The sequence below is a fragment of the Anopheles arabiensis genome, chromosome 2 (genome assembly GCF_016920715.1).
Source record: "Anopheles arabiensis isolate DONGOLA chromosome 2, AaraD3, whole genome shotgun sequence".
In the NCBI taxonomy this organism is placed as follows: Eukaryota; Metazoa; Arthropoda; class Insecta; order Diptera; family Culicidae; genus Anopheles; species Anopheles arabiensis.
In genome coordinates, this window is record NC_053517.1 from 69,143,328 (window position 1) to 69,162,523 (window position 19,196).

The 19,196-nt window shown below is 39.0% G+C and overlaps 2 protein-coding genes across 4 annotated transcripts; one reads left to right on the forward strand and one right to left on the reverse strand.

Moving 5' to 3' along the window:
• The first annotated feature begins 231 nt into the window (after positions 1-231).
• Positions 232-3,655, forward strand: LOC120896860 (helix-loop-helix protein 1). 3 transcript variants are annotated; one of them, XM_040301352.1, is made up of 2 exons: positions 232-487; positions 3,164-3,655. In XM_040301352.1, the coding sequence occupies exon 2, from the start codon at positions 3,164-3,166 to the stop codon at positions 3,590-3,592; it is 429 nt and encodes a 142-aa protein (XP_040157286.1). In that variant the 5' UTR covers positions 232-487; the 3' UTR covers positions 3,593-3,655. The 3 variants fall into 3 exon arrangements, with proteins under 3 accessions (XP_040157286.1, XP_040157285.1, XP_040157287.1); XM_040301351.1 differs by having other exon boundaries at positions 232-473; XM_040301353.1 differs by lacking the exon at positions 232-487 and adding an exon at positions 537-650.
• Positions 3,656-3,973: 318 nt separating this feature from the next.
• LOC120897518 lies at positions 3,974-10,303 on the reverse strand. The gene is made up of 4 exons (XM_040302472.1): positions 10,102-10,303; positions 5,516-5,866; positions 5,133-5,426; positions 3,974-4,996 (listed from the first exon to the last, which is right to left on the reverse strand). Exons 2-4 carry the CDS (start codon positions 5,841-5,843, stop codon positions 4,209-4,211), a joined length of 1,410 nt encoding a protein of 469 aa, XP_040158406.1. The 5' UTR covers positions 5,844-5,866; positions 10,102-10,303; the 3' UTR covers positions 3,974-4,208.
• Between the last annotated feature and the right edge of the window lie 8,893 nt (positions 10,304-19,196).

Here is a 19,196-nt window from a genome sequence, read left to right on the forward strand (position 1 = left end):
AGCAGTTTGTATGGTTTGCACCTGCGATCTGCATAACGAGTGGCTCAGCTGCACGCAACAACAACAACAAAACACTGCTGAAACAAGCGAATGCTGCTTTGATTTCAACGGTGGGCGTGACTACACGATTGGTGGAACCAATCACAACCACGAGGATGCTATACTTCCAAGATGGCTGACGAATCCTTTACACCGAAAACTGTGAAAGGGATGATAGTGGCACCGTGTTTGGTAATCTCATTCAGTACTACTTTAGAATTCGGTCGACGTGGATGCAAGAAACAAGAGTTTAGCTAGAAACGACAGTGCAGTTGTGTGATAAAAAGAACTTTCACTTCAAAAGGTTGAAGGGCCTGTGCTACTAATAAGTGTTGTGATTAAGTGCAATGTGTTCATTTGATCAACAGTCAGCACATTAAAACGGTTGAAACACTGTGAATAGTGAAGATAAAAGGGACTGCAATTTAACGGCTGTAAGCATTGAAAAGTAATAAGCTATGATGACAACAAAGTGTGAATAATGGACTTTCCTGAAATGTTACTAAACATGGACTGAATATGGATAATGATGGAAATTAGTTATTGAATGTGTTATTTCAATAATTATTCAACTCAACGTTGACTAAATATCTTCATTTTAATGTAGAAAGGTTATATTTTAGTACACATAGTTTTATGAATAATTGTTCCGATAGCACTAGTGGTTACATAGTGGAGCATAGATAGAAATATAGAGAAGAGAAAAGGAAATGCTGAAAGGAACCTAAGGAAGGTGTAGACGGAGATCACTAGCTGAAACTAGCGTCGGCCGCAGTCTAGATGGAAATGACGCCAAATAAATACCATGACCGAATAAATGTGATGAATAGACGGGGATGGACATAAAAGACGATAGAGGAAAGGAGTATAGGGACATCGGCTTCGTGGAATAAGATGGAAGCGATAAATGAGGATTGGGCATTAGTACGCCGTAGTTCGAGTGACTCAAGTCCAAGAATTCGGGAGGTGGACAGAATACGGAGGGAGTTCATGACCAGGACCAGAAATTCTTGTTTAAACGCTTTTTACTCCCGTTCGAATCTGAGGATGCAGGTGGGAGAGCATGGGGAGCAAACAATGCTCCCGAACTCTGGTACTGGTCTGACTAGACTGCAACTCAGAGCCTTCAGGCACGTTGGGTCCGAAAAGTCGGAGTCGATGCGACGAAGGACGCGAGATACGACGATTTAGATGTCGACATATGACAGTTATCATTTGATCAATTTGACAAGTTTTAGATGGTGACAGATAAATCTCTCTCCAATGCTCATCACAGGCTTAATCCCTTAGCTTAGCACCTTACTGCTTATCATAAAAGCATACAAAGTATTGTAGCTTTAAGATCTTCTTCTATTTGAATTAACGTCTTATTTGGGCGTGGCGACCTATACAGGCTTTCGAGACTTAATTCATTATCACGCAGCCGGTTAGTCAATCCTTGCTGGGGGGGGGGGATGCGGTCCATTCTAGGCTTGAATTCATGACGGACATGTTATTGAATGGACCACAGGATCGTCCAACAGATATTTAAACTTTTGTTTGAAACTTTCTAATAATTAGCTGTTTTTTTTCTCAATTAACTGGTCTAAAGTCATGTCTGAAGTCAACTAAAAGTACCGATTCCTGTAGAACCTGGCGTGAATCGTTTATCTTCCGGATTGTCCCCCCGATAAAGGCATTTACTTGTTAGTTGCGTGTATGAAGTTAGCAAATGTTTAAACAGCATGCGAAGGTTGCACTAGGAATCATGTGGTTTTAACATAGATGTATGATCACAGTGATCGTAACTCTTCGAAAGTAATAACAGTTAATATCAGTTATGTGTTTAATTGGGCTACAATCCCATTTCTGATAAGCATTTAGATTTATCTAGTTTCTAAACTCTAGTCTCACTTCTTTGGCGGTCTGGTGGTACAGTCGTCAACTCGTATGATTCAACAACATACTCGTCATGGGTTCAAGCCCCCAATGAACCGTCAACTGAAAGCCAAGCCAAAATAATCCAATTCAATTATACCTAATAGAATATTATATTATGCCTAATAAAACAATATAAATTTCTTCCCTTTTCTTACATTAATCTGTTTACCCAGACATGTACTTCATGGGGTTGCAATAAACAATGCAGTAAAACAATAAATCATTTTTTGTTTAATATGACTATGAAACATATGACATATGAAACAGTAACACAGAAAATCGTAAATAGCAGTAGAAAATACATACATACAAAAGTTAACAAACGTGAATAACCTATTTGTTTGATTGATTTGTTTTGATGTAACTTGGCATTTTACTATGGAATTTTACTATGCTATCGCGTAGCCGTGGTCATATTGGTCCTTTTAACATCCCAATAGCAAACGAGTCTATCCAGCCTTTTTGTCTGTTTCGCAACTATCCTGTAACTAGAGTAAATACTTTCGACAATAACAGCTAAAAATATATATCCGTATGTCAGAGTTAATTGAAAAAATAAAAATTAATAAACTTAGTAACATGCTAAAAGATTTAGCTAAAATACAACCTAAGAAACGATCGATTGATTGAGTCCAAGTCAAGAGACAAAAGAAAAACAAAAGTATAACTTTTCTATTTTTTATCATACTTTATTGATTTGCTGGAGCTGTAAATCTTCTTCTTTTTCTTCTTCTTTGGCACAACAACCGCTGTCGGTCGAGGCCTGCCTGTACCCACTAGTGAAGTGAGCTTGGCTTTCAGTGACTTATTGTTACCATAGCAGGATAGTCAGTCCTACGTATGGGGGCATGGTCTATTTGGGCCTTGAACCCATGACGGGCATGTTGTTACGTCGTACTAGTTGCTGTAGATCTTAATGCTACAAAAATGAGTAATAAAATTTCCATACATTCCAACATACTATTTTTTGTTCCCTTAAAAGATTATGCAAAAAATAGCTCAAAAGACATCAGAAAATCGAATAACATTAAAAGATGAAAGATATAACAAAGACATAATTTAGCATCTACTGTAATTCTGATACCGAAATAATGGTTACCACTTTGTTGAACATGTTTTTTTTCTAAATTTCTTACCAAAAAACGCAATAAATGACTCCCTTTCTAACATTGGCACGGGTACTATTTACTTTTTCTCCTTGCAGATGGTGTACCAGATGAAGGACCCGATGGAACTCTCGTCGTGTGCCGTAGGCGTGCGTAAACCACGAACAAAGAGCGCCCAATTGTGCACACCGAGCCACGATCATCTTCCCGCCGGCCAACCGCCAGTCTACGGCAGTGCCGGCCCAGTACGACAGCGCAAGCAGCAACAGGATCCATCCTCGATTCAGACCACCGAATTTTCGAACCTAACGCGCGAGGAACGGCGAAGACGGCGGCGGGCCACTCTCAAGTACCGCACGGCGCACGCGACACGCGAACGGATCCGCGTCGAGGCGTTCAATGTGGCATTTTCCGAGCTGAGAAAATTGCTTCCGACGCTGCCGCCGGACAAGAAGCTGTCCAAAATAGAGATACTCAAGCTGGCCATCTGTTACATCTCCTATCTTAATCATGTGCTGGATGCTTGATTTTGCTTTTGTTGATTTGGTGCTAAGTTGCAATAAATAGCTTGTCGATCTGTATAAAACAAATGTAAAGGTGCAGCGTAGTGTTTGGCAGTTGGGAAAGAAATGTTGCTGTTGTTGACATTTTCAGGGCTCTTTTGGGATGGAAGGCGGGCAAGGAAGAACACTGATACTACCATCTCCCTGCAATTCCATCCCTCTCGTAAGATTACACTTTTGAAACCAATAATATCGATCAGGACGACGACGATGTTGTCTTAATTTATGATTATTTAATTTTAAATAATAAATAACATTCATGCAGTCGTTTGTGGGTGCCATATTATGCGGACAAAACCACCGATGGCGTGCAGCTACAGCAAAACACTTCTCGCACCAAACTGGCATGAGTTCATCTCTCCCTGGAGACTCTTCGAAATGTTCCGTTTTATTATCCATTCCGCATCAGACTATAAAGTACAGGGCTTGACACAATCTGCTATTGGTGAAAATCGACAAATCAAAATTGACCTAAGGGACCTAAAGGTGTACGTATGAGTGTGTGTATGTATGTTATATGATAAGGTTATGAATAATTGAGCTGACTTTATGGAGTTTCTCGTCCCTGTCCTGTCCACCACTACTGGTACACGGTTTTGAGCAGCGGGTACTTTCTCTTCTCGATCGGCTTATTGTACGCCTGCTGATAGACACTGATCAGTCGCCAATAGTCCGGATAGCCGGAGCCCTTCTTCCAGAAGGCAAACGGTGGCGCTAGCGTATCGATAACGTAGTTCTTCTTCGTGTACGGCTCGCGCGGTTTGGGAATGTGCAGCAGCTTCTTGTAGTTGGCCGGTTTGCGCTGTGTTCCGTTCGGTCCGGTATCGAAGCTACTCAGCGTGCCCGACACATTGCTCTGCGGTATGCCGGCCTTAAACGCACACCGGTACTCCTGGTGGAAATTATACGGAAACTCCTCGGGCGCGAACTTGTGACAGAAGCGTTCGATCCGCTCCGCGTGCTTGGCCGCTGCCTCGTGCAGTTTGCGCTCCATCGAATTTGCGCTGCCACCGTGACGTTGGAGTTCGGCAATTTCCTTTCCCTGTGAAGAGCCGTGCGATCGAGCCGATCCACGCACTGCAGGCAGGTTGTTATTGTTGATTTCCATCGTGGTCGGTTCTTCGTGATGTTTCTGCTGATGCTGCTGTTGCAGATCCTGTTGGCGATCCTGTCTTCCACTGCCATTCTTTCGCTGCTGCTGCTGCCGGGCAGCAGCGTTTGGCGATTTGGACGAGCGGGCAGAACTGTTGCCACACTTGCACCGATTGCTGGTCGGGCGTACCAGGCGCTTGTGCTGTCGAATAACATCACGGTCGAAAAAGTCCTCCTCCCCGAGGGTGTTGGAAAAGACGCCTCCAGCGTGTACCACTGTAAGCGTAAGGGTACACAGTGCAGGTGGATTAGATACGTAAAGGGTAAAGGGGCAAACAAAGAAACAATCGAATTGGCAATGATTTGTGGTGCGATGTTTATTTGACAGGTCCCACGAGACAGGGCGACTTACCCGCGGGCAGATTTAGGTCCTTGGCCGGCTCTACCACTTCGAATATCGGAGGCGCCACCGAGGGTTTCGAGCCGTCCATGTAGGTTTGTGAGCGTGGTTCGTGCTTGGTGCGAAACTCCCAACCGATGGCCAAATCCATTGCACCGACCTTCTTCTTTACGCGCATACTTTCCGGCCGCTCGGGTGTGTCCAGCGCACTCGGCACCTTCGGTATGACGCCGCACGTTTTTGGCCGATAGACACGGTACTTGGTGCACTTGGTAGGTCCTGCCTTGTAGTTCTTACAACCAACGCCTGTGGAAAGAGCACAGAAACGCATAACAGCAAGCAGTCCATCGATTGTGGCGGCTGTGGTGACTGGGCTACCCTTCCCATTTACCTACCGGTTGCGTACGGTCCAACGCTTAGCTCCATGCCGGGATTGGGGAATCCGGCGGCCTGCGCTTTCCGAAATGCAATATCGATCACTGCATCTGGCAGCGGCTGGTGCTCGAGGTTTTCCTGTGCCATTTTCCGCGCCGTTTGAAAGTTACAAATGGCCGGAATGAACTGGGACTTGGTGGCCGCTGACTGGGAGGTGAACGATCGCTGATGCCGATGGTGCGTCGGTTCCCCATGCTGTGCTGGTTCCGGCCGGGGTCCTTCGCCTGACTCGAGTAGCTTCAGGTCGCGGAACCGACTGATCATGTCCGGCGAATGTGTGCCATTCATTTTGTGTCCGATAGAGTTCAATGCTGCAATAAAATGTTTCCAAACATAAGGAAGAATATCTTTCATTAACATTATAGCACAGTTACACACGCAAACTATTATAATATGGTTCATTTCATTACTATTTACTTAAGAACGCGAAAATCGTTTCGTTTTATAAAGAATCAAACGAAATGTCAATAAAATGACAATTTTCATTAAAATATCGTTTACTTTATAAAGAAAAAAAAAACATTCTCCAATAATGGAAAGCTGTATATGTTTGATAGATACACTCAGCATGTTAAGAACACGAGATTTAAACGCTTACATTAATTAAAGATTACGTCAAATTTATCCTTAACAACGTTATTTGTGGAGCAATACTCCGCTCGAACAAAAAAGTTTGGAGACTCTTTACTTAAGCTTTTGGTTTGAATGTATTGCAGTTGCATAGTTGTGAGCTAGAAGCATAATTTTGAGTTGATTATTTATCGTTATAAATAACAAAATAAATTATTCCTATCGACGTGGTATAGATTATATTAGCGTATATATTAACTTCGTAAATACAAGAAATGCTGAATGATGAAAAGTAAATGAAATCGAACCACTTATTTTTATTCTGTTGTAGCAATTGATAAGGAAATAGAGTGTCCTGTTTATGGTTTTAATTTAATGGTTTATATGTTGGTGGATGTTATATGTTAAATCATTAATCAAACAAAGATACACATTTTCTCCTAACTTGGCTAGGTAGAAAGTCATAGTTACGAATTATGGATTTTGATAGTTACAGTCCGCCATTTTCGAATTCAGCAATTGTGTATAAAAAAGATGAATGTAAAAATTGTTTGAATTGAGTTAAAGTACTTTTATTAACCTTAAAAAATCAACCCACGCAATTGTTAACGATTCATGGCACAATGTTTATCCATCAGCAAAAAAATCAATCCCTCATGAGCATCATGAGCGGCGATACAGCGTTTGTGTACTTATTTTTCAGGCTGAAATAATCTAGGCTGAAATACTGAGGTTAGTTTTGCGTGTGGTTTTGTAAGGCTAAGACTAGATAAGACTTTAGCCGCCAAGTGTCAAACTCCATATAAAACAACTGGCAAGTATTGTAAAGCCCTCAATGATAGTTTTGGTACATATTTATAGCTTATACCGGCTGGGTGGTCCATTCGAAGGTCGTGCTGGTACCTACAAGGGCAAACAAGGCTATGGGAAATGGCTATGGTAGTTGCTGGCAACTACTTTTGATTCAAACAGTTTCCTTTCGATAACTTAAATAAATTTTTACGGAATTTTAATATGTCCTTAGTTATCCAGCCCTAAAAAACCTTTGCTGTCTGGCCTGGAGGAGTGTCCGAAACCGCTCACGTTCTCGCGCTTTCGTTCGTCAATTCGGTATCCCGGTCAGATTTTAACATGTCCTAGCTTCACTTTTACACTAACAATTGTCAAATGAATAAAGAATCTTACAATTTTGTAGATTAAATTCCATGGAAACATGATCCATTCCCTTCCCTACATTGATTGATGTCGAACGATGCCGTATAACGAAGCCTTACAATGAATGTCCTGCGAAGTGTTGATTAGAGTGAAACTACTTTTTCCCACTGAGACACGAACGCACCGCCGGGACCTGGGTGAAATTCTAATTGAATGTTGTATCATACTTACTTTCGCCACCAATTCACACGCACTTATCAGCTGCTCCTAATTTAACGCCACTGCAACCTATGGCGACGGCTTGATGGCTTGACTTTCACACGCGCCGTTGTCAACACTTTGAGTGTTGGGAGCGTGCACTGGATGCATAATTTACTTACACACCAAACACAATTGGCACAACCATGACCATGACGGATCGGGTGTTGGTGCCGTTGGTGTCCCGTCGTTCGCGGTTTCACCAGATTGAGGGGTTCGGATGAGATAGCATCACCAAACAATCTACAACCCCTCGGTATGCAGGTGTCTTCGCCTAAACTTCCAAACACCAAACGATCGACCAATTACATTGTAATTATGGGCGTTAGCATTCATGCCCGCGCGAGAACCGTCGTCGTGGTAGATTTCGTTTTCGTGAATTAGAATTTGCGATTCAAAACCCCTACCCTCCTGTGAGCGATCCCAATTCCACCCTCTTGCGTTCCCATTGCTCCCGAGGGGAATGTCAGTTAGATAGGGATAAGGAAGGATGCGCTAGCCAAGTTCCCAAGTTAATCCCGAAATCAACACGTGTTTCAATTACCCCATAGCGCAGTTTAGGGAGATAGGGGGGGGGGGGGGTGCGTATGTTTTATTTTCCTGTTCCGGGGTTGTAACGGCAACCTGTTTATGGAGGACGGGAGGATGTGGAATAAAAGGCACATACACAAATGCATTCAAAGAAAATGACGGGTTTGGATGAATGTTTGGAGTGTGGTTGTATGTAGCAAGCTGTACATTTCCTGTATTTTAATCTTCAACGATTTAATTTGAAATTTTACTTATTTTTTCATATAGTTGGTTGTTGAGGCCAAGCAAATTATTCATAAGATTCTAAATTTATGTTATTTAACCATGGTATTTAAAACATTGTCAGTAATATTCATTTTTATTTATTTAGTTTTCAATCTTTTTCAATCCTCATCAAAAATTTTGATATTTTTCTGAATTTTTCGATACTATTATATTATTTAAATTCTAACAAAAAATTCTTTGCGTTCATGTGACCTATCGTGATCATGCAGGACTTATACAGGCTTGAATTGAAGCTGTCCGGATATGTAGGAGCCAATATGTCTGTGGAATAAGTCTCCATGTTGCTCTTACTATATTATATAAATAATTTATATTATATAAATTTAGTAATAATAAATCTAATAATATTACACAAACAATAAACTGTTAAATATTAAATTTATTTTTGAATGAATGTATATGTTTGTTGTTTATCGGTTTAAATTTAAAAATTGAAGAAAGTAAAAATATTTTTAATTTATATTGATCACGCACTTGAATGTCTTTAAAAGTTAAAATTAAAATTTAGTTTTAATAACATTATTAACATTAATAACAATAATAATAATATAATTTTAATTTTACTTATTATAATAAAAAAATATGTAAAAAATTAACTCAATTTCTTTTTAAATAATAAAATTAAAAATAAAATGCTTACCAAAATATCCTGTAACTTTTTAAACGCTTATTAAATTTAAATTTTAAACTGAAGGATTATTTTTGTTTAAATGAGGCAGACATAAGATAGATTCAGAGGTATAATAAATAATATCAATGCCCAATTGTGAAAAACTATAAAAAAATGCAAGTTTCATTAAGCTCGAAGGACATTTTCATTTAGCAAGAAGGAACAATATTATAGGCTCAGTAGCGGATCCAGAACGGAGCCCCTGAATCAATAAAATATATGGTGCTCTTACAATTGCTGGAGCGCTCACACCTACGGGACCCCTCGCGACCGCTTAGTCCGTGTACCGTTAAAGCCGCCGCTGTCCAGGTTATAGGTGTTTGGGTGGTTGCAAAATGTCACGCAAAATTCAACCATTTCAAACTGAAAACTTTTCGCTGAAGCAGCAAGTATTAGTTCCAAAGACTTTCCTGCAGGTTTGTTTGACTCACGTTTACAGATACCACGACGCCTAGAAGCCTTGGCTTTGCAGCTGGTGCGTCTAGGATGCAGGACAGATACACATCCGACACTCTTGCAAACGCTCTTTTAAGGGACACATGTGCAGACAAACTCACAGACATACACACACGTACACACAGACGTACTCAACGGGACCTCAACCTGCCAAAATGGGATTTCACAATCTGTCTAGGGAGCAATTTATCACTACCGGATTTGTCGTTCCGCCCCTTCGACACCCTTCGATCGTAGTAATTGTTTGAAGTAGCAGCACTGAAGGGGCTGTCTCGGTGTGTTTATATGCTTAGGATTGTTAAATACGAAACAATTGGTACACTGGGCAGAACACACACACACATTGGAAAAGGTAGCGGGAATGAGACAGATTCCCCGGTGGGGTCTGGGTCAACGTTGGTGGAATATTATTTGGCGGAAAATTACCATCATTACGTTAGGTGCCGTCGATCTGGTTGTAATGGAATCGATACGCTCAGCAGGCTGATGATGGCAGCGGTAATGTTGAAAGTGGTTCAAATAGCTTTTCGATCGAAATGGACACCCCGATGTCCATTTGATATTTGCAAAAAGCGAACAATGAAAATGGCACAGTAAAGTAAAACCAATTATACAACTTACCCTTATCACGGAGCAGCTTGAAGCCTGACCTGTGCAGGGCGTGAACGATCAGTACAAAACACAATTAAACGTTTGGGAACTAAAAAAAGTGTATTAAATTAAAACAAATCGTAACTGCAACGACACTTGCACAAACGTCCCGTCTTCGAAAGGTGCGTCCGATACACACTGAGGCAGGCGGACACCATAACGAAAGGACACACTGTTGTGTTATGCGTTGGGTGTAGAGAAATTGATTTTTGTCTAGAGAAAAAACGGCTTCCCGTGTTGTGGAACGGTAAACAATGCGCCGTTGCCGTGGGTTATCAGTAGGAGTTGTGCGGAAATCGGGCATGCTTGCTCGCTTCCGGAACGCGGTCCAACGGTCGTATGGTTGTAGCAGCACGGAAAGATAGAGTAACAAATGCTAGGTGTTATCGAGTATATCGGCATTTTGGTATGGTTTTGTACCGCGAAACATTCCACCACCATCTGAATTAATGCACACAGAACTAATCAAATAAATTGATTAGTGATTGCAATTGCAAACAATCACAATAGAGCGGAATGCAGCTATTATGAGGAAATTTCTAATAAATTTTAAATAAATAAAATAAAATACTATACTTTAAATACGTCCAACCCAATCCAGATAACCTTTCTGTTCTTTTATAATCAGTTTCTAATGATTTGATTAAGCAGAAGTACCCACAGCAATTGAACGAACTGCAATAAAAGTGTGGTAGATGCGTTAAATTCTATTAGCGCAACCAATTCTAATGCATATGGTTAAACGGAACGGGGTGGCATTATCCTCCCGACCGTAACATACCGTAGCTTGTATGTGTGCATAAAAAAGGCTCTTGCTTAGGCTTTGCCAAGGGGGAATAGTATAATTTGCGAGGGAAGAAAAAAAGGATAATTGTCTTCCCGCACGAGGGGAATGCCTAACGCCGCTCTACGAGTAGGTGGTGTTAGTTTGGATTGAAAACGGTGTTTATTTATAATTATTTTTTATCCATCTATTGGCATAGATAAATGGTACTATTTTCGAGTCAGTAATCCACCAGCTCAGCTGGACATATGTTTGATAGTTTTGTGATGCGCATATTTATGCCAGATTTTGTTGTAGGTTGCTCATTGTGTGACTTGGATAGGCCCTGCCAAGGGTTTGATAGGGTAGCGGCTTTGTTTTTTAAAACAACAAACAGATTGATGCGGCAAATAATTATGAAATATGAGAAAGTAAATAAAAGGAAAACAAATAGCTTCATTATGAGCGAAAGAGGATGAAATACGGCTTTCTTAAATGGTTCGATTTAACTTTTCTGTATTTTTTTTTTGGCATTTTTATCTTACTTTTAGTATTACCCTTTACTATATCTATTTTACTGGATATCATACACGACTTTTTCGAATGGAAAATCTAATTAGACATTACCCTAAAACCTAATTAGACAGTACCCAATAAAAATCGGTTATGAATGCCATCAAATTTATATTCAATAATCCTCAATTCACAATTATCCCTCTTCCTCAATATCAAGTCATAATCAAGTCTTCCTGAAGCAAGAACTGATTATTCGGTTGCGTTGCTTTAAATAAGTGTAGGCATTGTAGTGTAGTCTCTATAGGTCAGCAGCAGCATACATTAACCAATAAGTAATTAATTAAGTTTGCAGGAATGTAATGTGACCAAAAATCTCTTAAATTTGTGGTTTTTCTGAATATTAACTTAACTAACTGACTACAGCTTTTGAAAGTGTACCTATCTATTAAGCACGCGTTGCAGGTAGTGTTTAGGGGTATAAATATCTTCTTACCCGCTATTTAGTTTTTGGGTATTGGCCTGTAAATATTGGATATTTTCTTTTGAATGAAATTTTGAATCGTTTAGATTAGATATTTGTTCGAATGTTTTTGTAAAACAAACTTGTCTATGTACATATACGCCGTTAAGTCAAATAAATAATACTTTTTACCTTAATATCTAATAAATAAATAAATCTATGTTCCAATTCGTTCCTTACGCCCTCGTGCTCCTTTATTTGTTCCAAATCGACGCACTTCAGTTGGTTTAATTGACCCTTTATTACGTGCTGTGAGATTGTTTAATTCCTGCGCACACCTGTTTGACCATCACCTCTCCTTACCATCCTTCCGATCCATCCTCCGAGCAAATATTTAATAAGTTTAGTTAATAGGTATGTTGTTAAGAATTCAACTCAGACAGCAGTTATGTAAATAAATAAATAAATAAATAAATAAATAAATAAATAAATAAAATAATATTTTATATTTAACGACTGTGATCTAACTCCTTTACTTTTCTATTGAAGATGTCGTGCATCCATACTTGTTAACACTCATCTTCACAGAATAAATACTCCAAAACTTCCTATTGGAAGCACCTATTGGAAATATAAACGCAGATTCAATCAAAGAATTTCATTGTTTGCATGTTCCTATTTTAGATTTCTTTTTTATACAAGTTTTGTAATTTTAACTTCATTATTATAAAGGTTTAATTTTCCTTCACGGGCCACACAGAAGAATCTCACGGCCACATTTGATCCGTTTCAGAATACTCATGTATGTTCTAATACATTTATATTGTTTGCTGTTTTAATATTTTGAATAATACTAGTTAAAATGGCCCGGTTACAGGGCTACGCAACGTTTATTGGGACATATACGTCTTATCAACGATATAAGAATTGCACTTCAAATAATCATTTTGTTTTTGAATCCTTTGTAAAAGAATTTTTTGTGTGCTAATATTATTTCTAACAAACATTGCAGTGTATAGGATTCGATAATTTTCTTTATTTAATGTACTACAAATTGAATTGTGAATGGTGTACCGGTTGGAATATTTTTTTTGTTAACAAACTACACACTGTTTGCGATAAATTTGATCTTTCGGATCATATGTTCCAGGTAACATCAAGTCCCGTGGTATCTTGGCATACGCCTTATCGAATCCCGGGAATGTCGTATTCTACGAACTCTTTCCGCTCTTCAGCATCTTGAACAGTCTGGGCTGTCGGCAGACGCATGTTTTCCCGCAAACACAATGCCCTAAATTTGCCCCCCAGCATGCTCCGCCGGATGCACTGCTGCAAGACCTGAACGTTGGTACCAAGCGAAACGATTGGCAGTATCTGTCGAAAGACGCCACATACCAGCACCACCTTATCAACGAACGTCCGGCGAATTCCCATAACGTCCTGCAGGGCGTGATCGAGGGCGCGAGATTCTAGAGCAGGGGTCTCCAAACTACGGCCCACGGGCCGCATGCGGCCCTCGAGAGCCTATTATTAGTTTGGAGACCCCTGTTCTAGAGCATAGCCGCTGCTCATTGATGTCTCGTTCCATAAGATCAGTGATGCCTTTTGCATCGATTCAGCCTGTGCTGACTATACATGGATGTTACAGGAACTGTTAGCGTCCATGTATAGCGATAGCTTGAATGTAGAGTGAAGCGTACGTCCCTCGGTAGCAGAGCAGCAATTCCATTTGGAGGCACTGCGATTTCAATTTATGATTGGCATCCCGTGTACGCAATAATAGTTTCGAACCGAAACGGCTTCCCGGTGCTACCAGGTCCATCAAAGAAAAAATTCTGTCCATGTGTCTTCTCTCGGCTGGAATGTTCTGTTAAACCGTAACTATCCACTGCTGCGGTAATTACATCGTAATTTATTATTCGCTGTTCAAACGGTTCACGTATACTAATATGTTGTCCAGCACATCGATAGCATAAGAGTGCTCCGCGTCCACCAGGGGAAATATTTCGGCAACGGATAAGGCGCATTGTAGCAGGTCTGGCTGTATCTGCTCAAAGTTGGCTAAATGCGGTTTACTCGGAAACATCGTCAGCGCCTTCCGCGGCGTCTTTTCGCACAGGTACTGATTAATAAATCGTAGCGCTTTGAGGTTCTCGGCAGCTTGCTGCAGCCAATTCTATTTGGTGTCTTCGACGGTGTACTGATCCTGATTTGTCGGTGAGCAAAGTGGTTCACGTCCACGTCCTACAATAACCAAGGATTCTGGGACATTCCCTTCGACAATTCGACAAACGCCTTTTTCGCGTCGTGTATTTGCGGCCTTACACAACTTCATATACGTATGTTTGTTTATGGCTTGTCGTTTTTCGTCCAACGCCTACATCGATGAATCGGTATGTTGGTGCAAAGTGTGCAAGAAAACCAATACGGTATAAAAATCATCCAAGCTATCTGCACCTAACATCAACTCACTAACCAACATCGTCTCACTATAGAGTGAAAAAGTAACGCTCTATAGTGAGAGATTGAAAATGAGAACCTTGTTGTAAAATTTGTTATAGGACTAGTTAATTTGGCCCGGTTACAGGTTTATGCACGATAATTTCTGGGGTATATAATAACCTGCAGGCAACGGATTTCTTAAAATACAACGCAAATTCGATGTGGTTTTTAATTCCAAGTGATGCATTAATCCCGAACCCATGTAATCCTGAAATTTTATAGAACTTATTCTGGTGCTGGAACTGATTCCATTCCCGTATAGGTATTATAATTAGTCATGAACCTGATCGTGGAACTGATCCTAACCCCTTACTGATCCTTTTTACTGATCCTGATCCATTCCGTTCGGGAAGTTGATCCCATTTCCATGCCGGATCTGAAAAATATCTTGACCCTATAGGGTAAACGTACCTATAGTGGTGTAGTAACAATAGTGGTAGTATGGCTTTAAAATGTGATAATAAGATTATTAAGAACAATTAACTTATTTATTTCATTGTTTAATGTTCTCTGTTCTTTTAAAAAAGGCTATATAAGTTAAATTGGGACATTCCATTGCAGTGATAGAAACACAACATATTTTGTGAAATGTGTCAACATTCTTCCAAAATCCTTAGGATTTCAAAACTCATATTTTTGCTAACGTTTTAAATGACCACATAACAACGCAATTATTGTTTTTTTAACACAACTTTCGTGAAATGTTATTGATTTACTAATATTTATTGCCATTTGACCATATTTTCGCATTTTTATTTGTTTTTTTTTACCATAGTGCCATTATAGGTACAAAAAAAACAGCCATGTTGCTATAGTGGTCATAATTATAAAATTAGTAAAAACCGAACATTTTAGATTTTTTCCGCGATATTGTTAACATTTCGTATTGTTTACACTAAAATAAGCAACGGAAATGAGTTTCCTGTAAGTAATTTACCAAAAAAGTCAAAAATTCGTATATTCAACTAAGTGAATAACCGACTTCGAATCAAGCTTACTCTTACTGGTTTTTAAAGACTACAGTTATAAAGTTTTTTAATTAATATTTCAATCACTAATCACACTTAATACATTTTTACGACCAAATTATGTAAGAAAACAATATTATGGATGTGATTCTTACTATTCATTTGAAAACAGCTTCAAACTAAGTTCCGTGTGTATTATACACAGTTTTTAGGTATCTTTGTTAACCAACACGATAGTAACACAATACTACGACTATAGGAACCATACCACCATTATAGGTACAACGAAGCAGTCACAAAAATATACATTTTTCGTAAATTTGTTGTGTTTGATGGTTAAAATGCTTGTAATTGCGAAGATAAAACATATTCCCATTGCTTTCTGTTAAAATATTCATAAATTTACCTTCCTGACACTTTAAACATTGTTACATTTGTACCCTTACATTGATATTTTTACCCTACCGGTACTTAAATTGTATATATATCGGTATAACAGCTCCAAAAACCGTACCGGCCTTGGAATTGATCCCAAACCCACACCAGAACCTACACTGAACCCATAACGGTCCTGGAACTGATCCTGACTCCATGCAGATCTTGCAACATATACATTTCGGTACTGGAACAGAACCCTCTACTGATCCTTGAAATGATTGAGATTCCATGTCTGTCATGAAACAGATCCTGATTCCTAGCCCAGATACTGCTTCCTTATATATTTCGGGACCTGAATAGTACCTGAATCTGATTCACTAATCGAACCACCCATTCCAATTTTCCTATTTTTATCTCTTGTTGCATCGAGGGGTCCCGCGGTACTATCGTCAACTCGGACATTTTAATAACATGCCCGTCCCATGGACCGTCGCCCTAATCAAGAATTAACTATCCGGCTAAGTGGTACTAAGTATCGAAAGCCTGTATAGACCGGCATGTCCTGTTACTCCTAAAAGAAGGTTATTTGTTTCAGTTACTTTTTCGTATAAATGTTTTCGCAACGTTTTCATACATCCGGATCCAGTTCTTTGGACCACTGATTGGAACATTTTACTTACATGTAGTAGAAGACATTCTTTAGCTTTGCTTAAACCAAAAATTAGGCCCATGCATAGAAAAAGACCACGGAAAAAAAGTTCAATTACAGTGAACCCTCTCTTATTTGACACCTCTCCAATTTGATAAACCTCTCTTATTTGAACATTTTGCACAGTCCCTTGATTTCCAGTACATTTTTGTTCCTCTAATTTGGAAAACCTCTGAAATCTGTGTCCCTCTTATTTGTGTATGGTGTTGCCATGGTTATTGAATGATGTATGCTCAAATTGGCAATCCTGTTCGCAGTTTCCTATAGCAACAGTTAAGGCTGCATACTAAATGTTCTGTCTCTTTCTTGTTTGGATGAACTTTTCATTCACTTTCCATTTCTGTAATTTGAAAACCCCTCTTATTCGACAGTCCCATCGCCTCTCAAATAAGAGAGGGTTCACTGTATTCAATTCTGACTGTTATTTGTATCATTCTTCTCCATACCTTTCAAAACACTAAAAACTAAGTCGGCGTTGCGTTTTCTACAGTCGATGTGGTTGTCATTGTATGGATGTAAAGTAAACAAAAAACATCCAAGCTACCGCTGGAAAGTAACGCTGATCAGCCTTTACTAGAATTTTATAATAGAGATAATTAATGAAAATGTTGTTGTTTAACAAGGCCAAAATCAGTAAATATATATTACTGGTAAATAAGGAGAGCGATATTCTATTTTTTTCAATGTCCGTACCTATATTAAACCTAGCACTGAAAAAACGCATTTTGATATGCGTGAAAATACCGTTTTTACCGAGTATAAATATCCATGGCTTTTTTCCCCAAAATCGAAAATACCCGACTTTGTAGATCCCTTGTTGGTGGATAAGTGAGTAAATGTTACTGTAAGAACGCCTTAAAGCGACCTTAACCAAGCCGAAATAAACTTATAATGCTTACAACTTGAATACAATATAGGAAAACATGGACTAAAAACAGTAACTATGTATACTAATGTACTAACATATCCTACAGTAGGAATCTTCCAGTAATTTAAAAAATCAAGCAAAATTGAACTGTGAAATAGACATTAAGTTAGGATCTGAAATAAAAAAAGAAACAAACATCATTAGAGAAGAAAATAAAATCCCGATCAAATAGAATTTCGTTTTAAAGCACTCATTTACTACTAAACTAGGAGGCATGTTGTTACGTGGTTTATGGATGCCCTCTAATGACAATACAATGCTCTCATTGCTTTATTTGTAGAATTGCTATTTTAATTAAAGGTTTTTATGATTTATTTGTGTTAAATTTGGATGGAATAGTTTTTGTTCTCGAAGAACCAAAGGAAAATTTGCCCTTATTTTAACGATAATAAAGTAAGTTGCATTGCTCAGTGGTGTTCTAAAATCTATTATTAATCTTGATTTATATGGCTCATGAAGGACGTGAGAAAAAAATTAAGTACACCTCAATCAGAAAGGCATTTTGTTACTATTGTGTAACAAATTGATTCACATAGCAGACAAGAAGTTCAAGTCGTGTAGTGTAAATGAAATAAAGGATATTCGCTGACCCAGGGAAGACCTCAAAATGCTGCATGCTTGCATGTTACACGTAACATAAGGACGACCGGTCAAATGATTAGCAAATTATACGAATTAGCTTTTAAAAGGGCGAGCGTAACAAGAAAAGTTCATTACGAATTATGTACCGGTAGCTATAAATTAAAATCATGCATATTCAAGAAAATCAGTCAACTTATTTCTCTAAAAGTGACCTGCCGCCTAAAACTGGGTTCCATATAATCGGCTGTTCAGAATCTGTACAACAGGATCCCATGCGCTTTATTTTAAGTATTTGGGACGTTTTACAGATTTTAAATAGAAAAAATTATATACTAGAAGATCATTATCGTTCCATTATGACCAAGTATTTGAAAAACATTCAGGCTGTTGCGCAAACTGAACAAACTGCGGCGAGATGGGCACATAATTCAAGTAAACTAAGACAAGTAAATCAGAGGAGCCCTATTCCAACAGTAAAAATGCACACCATTGAAGGAACGCTAAAAAATAAACTGCTAATCAAACATCGTTTGCGTAAAGCGGCTGACAATAGCACTATCAACGGTATGAAGTACCTTGGAACACGCTGCAACAGCTATGCAAGGTAAAAGGATTGTGGAAAAGCTAACGCAAACGAACTACTAACATGCGTTTAAGTGTTGTTTCTTTTTTTGTTTCTTACAGAATTTTTGGGTCCTAGTACTATGCGGATCATTCGCATCGATGGTCTTTATTCTGCTGTTTACAATCGATACGTACGATGAAACAATTAGTGTTAATCCGGACACGACTTACCTTCGCTGGAACAGCACCTTTCCGGCAATATCGCTCTGCTACGCCAAAGGGCGTACTAATCAAATTTCCAGCTTCCTTAAGGAACATTGGAAGATTACTAACTTTACACCCGCTAAAAGGTGCAGAAACGGTATAATGCTGCAGTTGGCAGATCTATAAATTCTTCTATAAAGTTTTTGTGTTGTCATATTTCAGTACTGATTATTTGTGGCCGAAAATGGCTCAAACATACCTATTTATCAACCCGAACAGTAATCTCGACGAAGATATTACCGCAATATGTAAAGGTCTCAACAGTACTTGTAATCTTAATCTAAAAGTGATGAAAAATAGGGTACGTAGATAGTTAGTATGTTGGACTGTCGCATACCAAAATAAATACACTTTTTTGTTTCTTTCAGTTCCTTCCTTCCAATTGCAAAGACGTACTTTTCGATGTGAAGTTTGTTGGAAAGTCCTTTGAT

What these genes read in the sequence shown, in the direction of transcription:
- LOC120897518 (XM_040302472.1), bottom strand. Translation starts at nt 5,843, where the DNA reads ATGAATGGCACACATTCGCCGGACATGATCAGTCGGTTCCGCGACCTG. An exon ending in CGTTGGACCGTACGCAACCG is followed by an intron (nt 5,427 to 5,515) that starts GTAGGTAAATGG and finishes CTCTTTCCACAG; the next exon opens with GCGTTGGTTGTAAGAACTAC. An exon ending in GGACCTAAATCTGCCCGCGG is followed by an intron (nt 4,997 to 5,132) that starts GTAAGTCGCCCT and finishes TTACGCTTACAG; the next exon opens with TGGTACACGCTGGAGGCGTC.
- LOC120896860 (XM_040301352.1), top strand. Translation starts at nt 3,164, where the DNA reads ATGGTGTACCAGATGAAGGACCCGATGGAACTCTCGTCGTGTGCCGTA.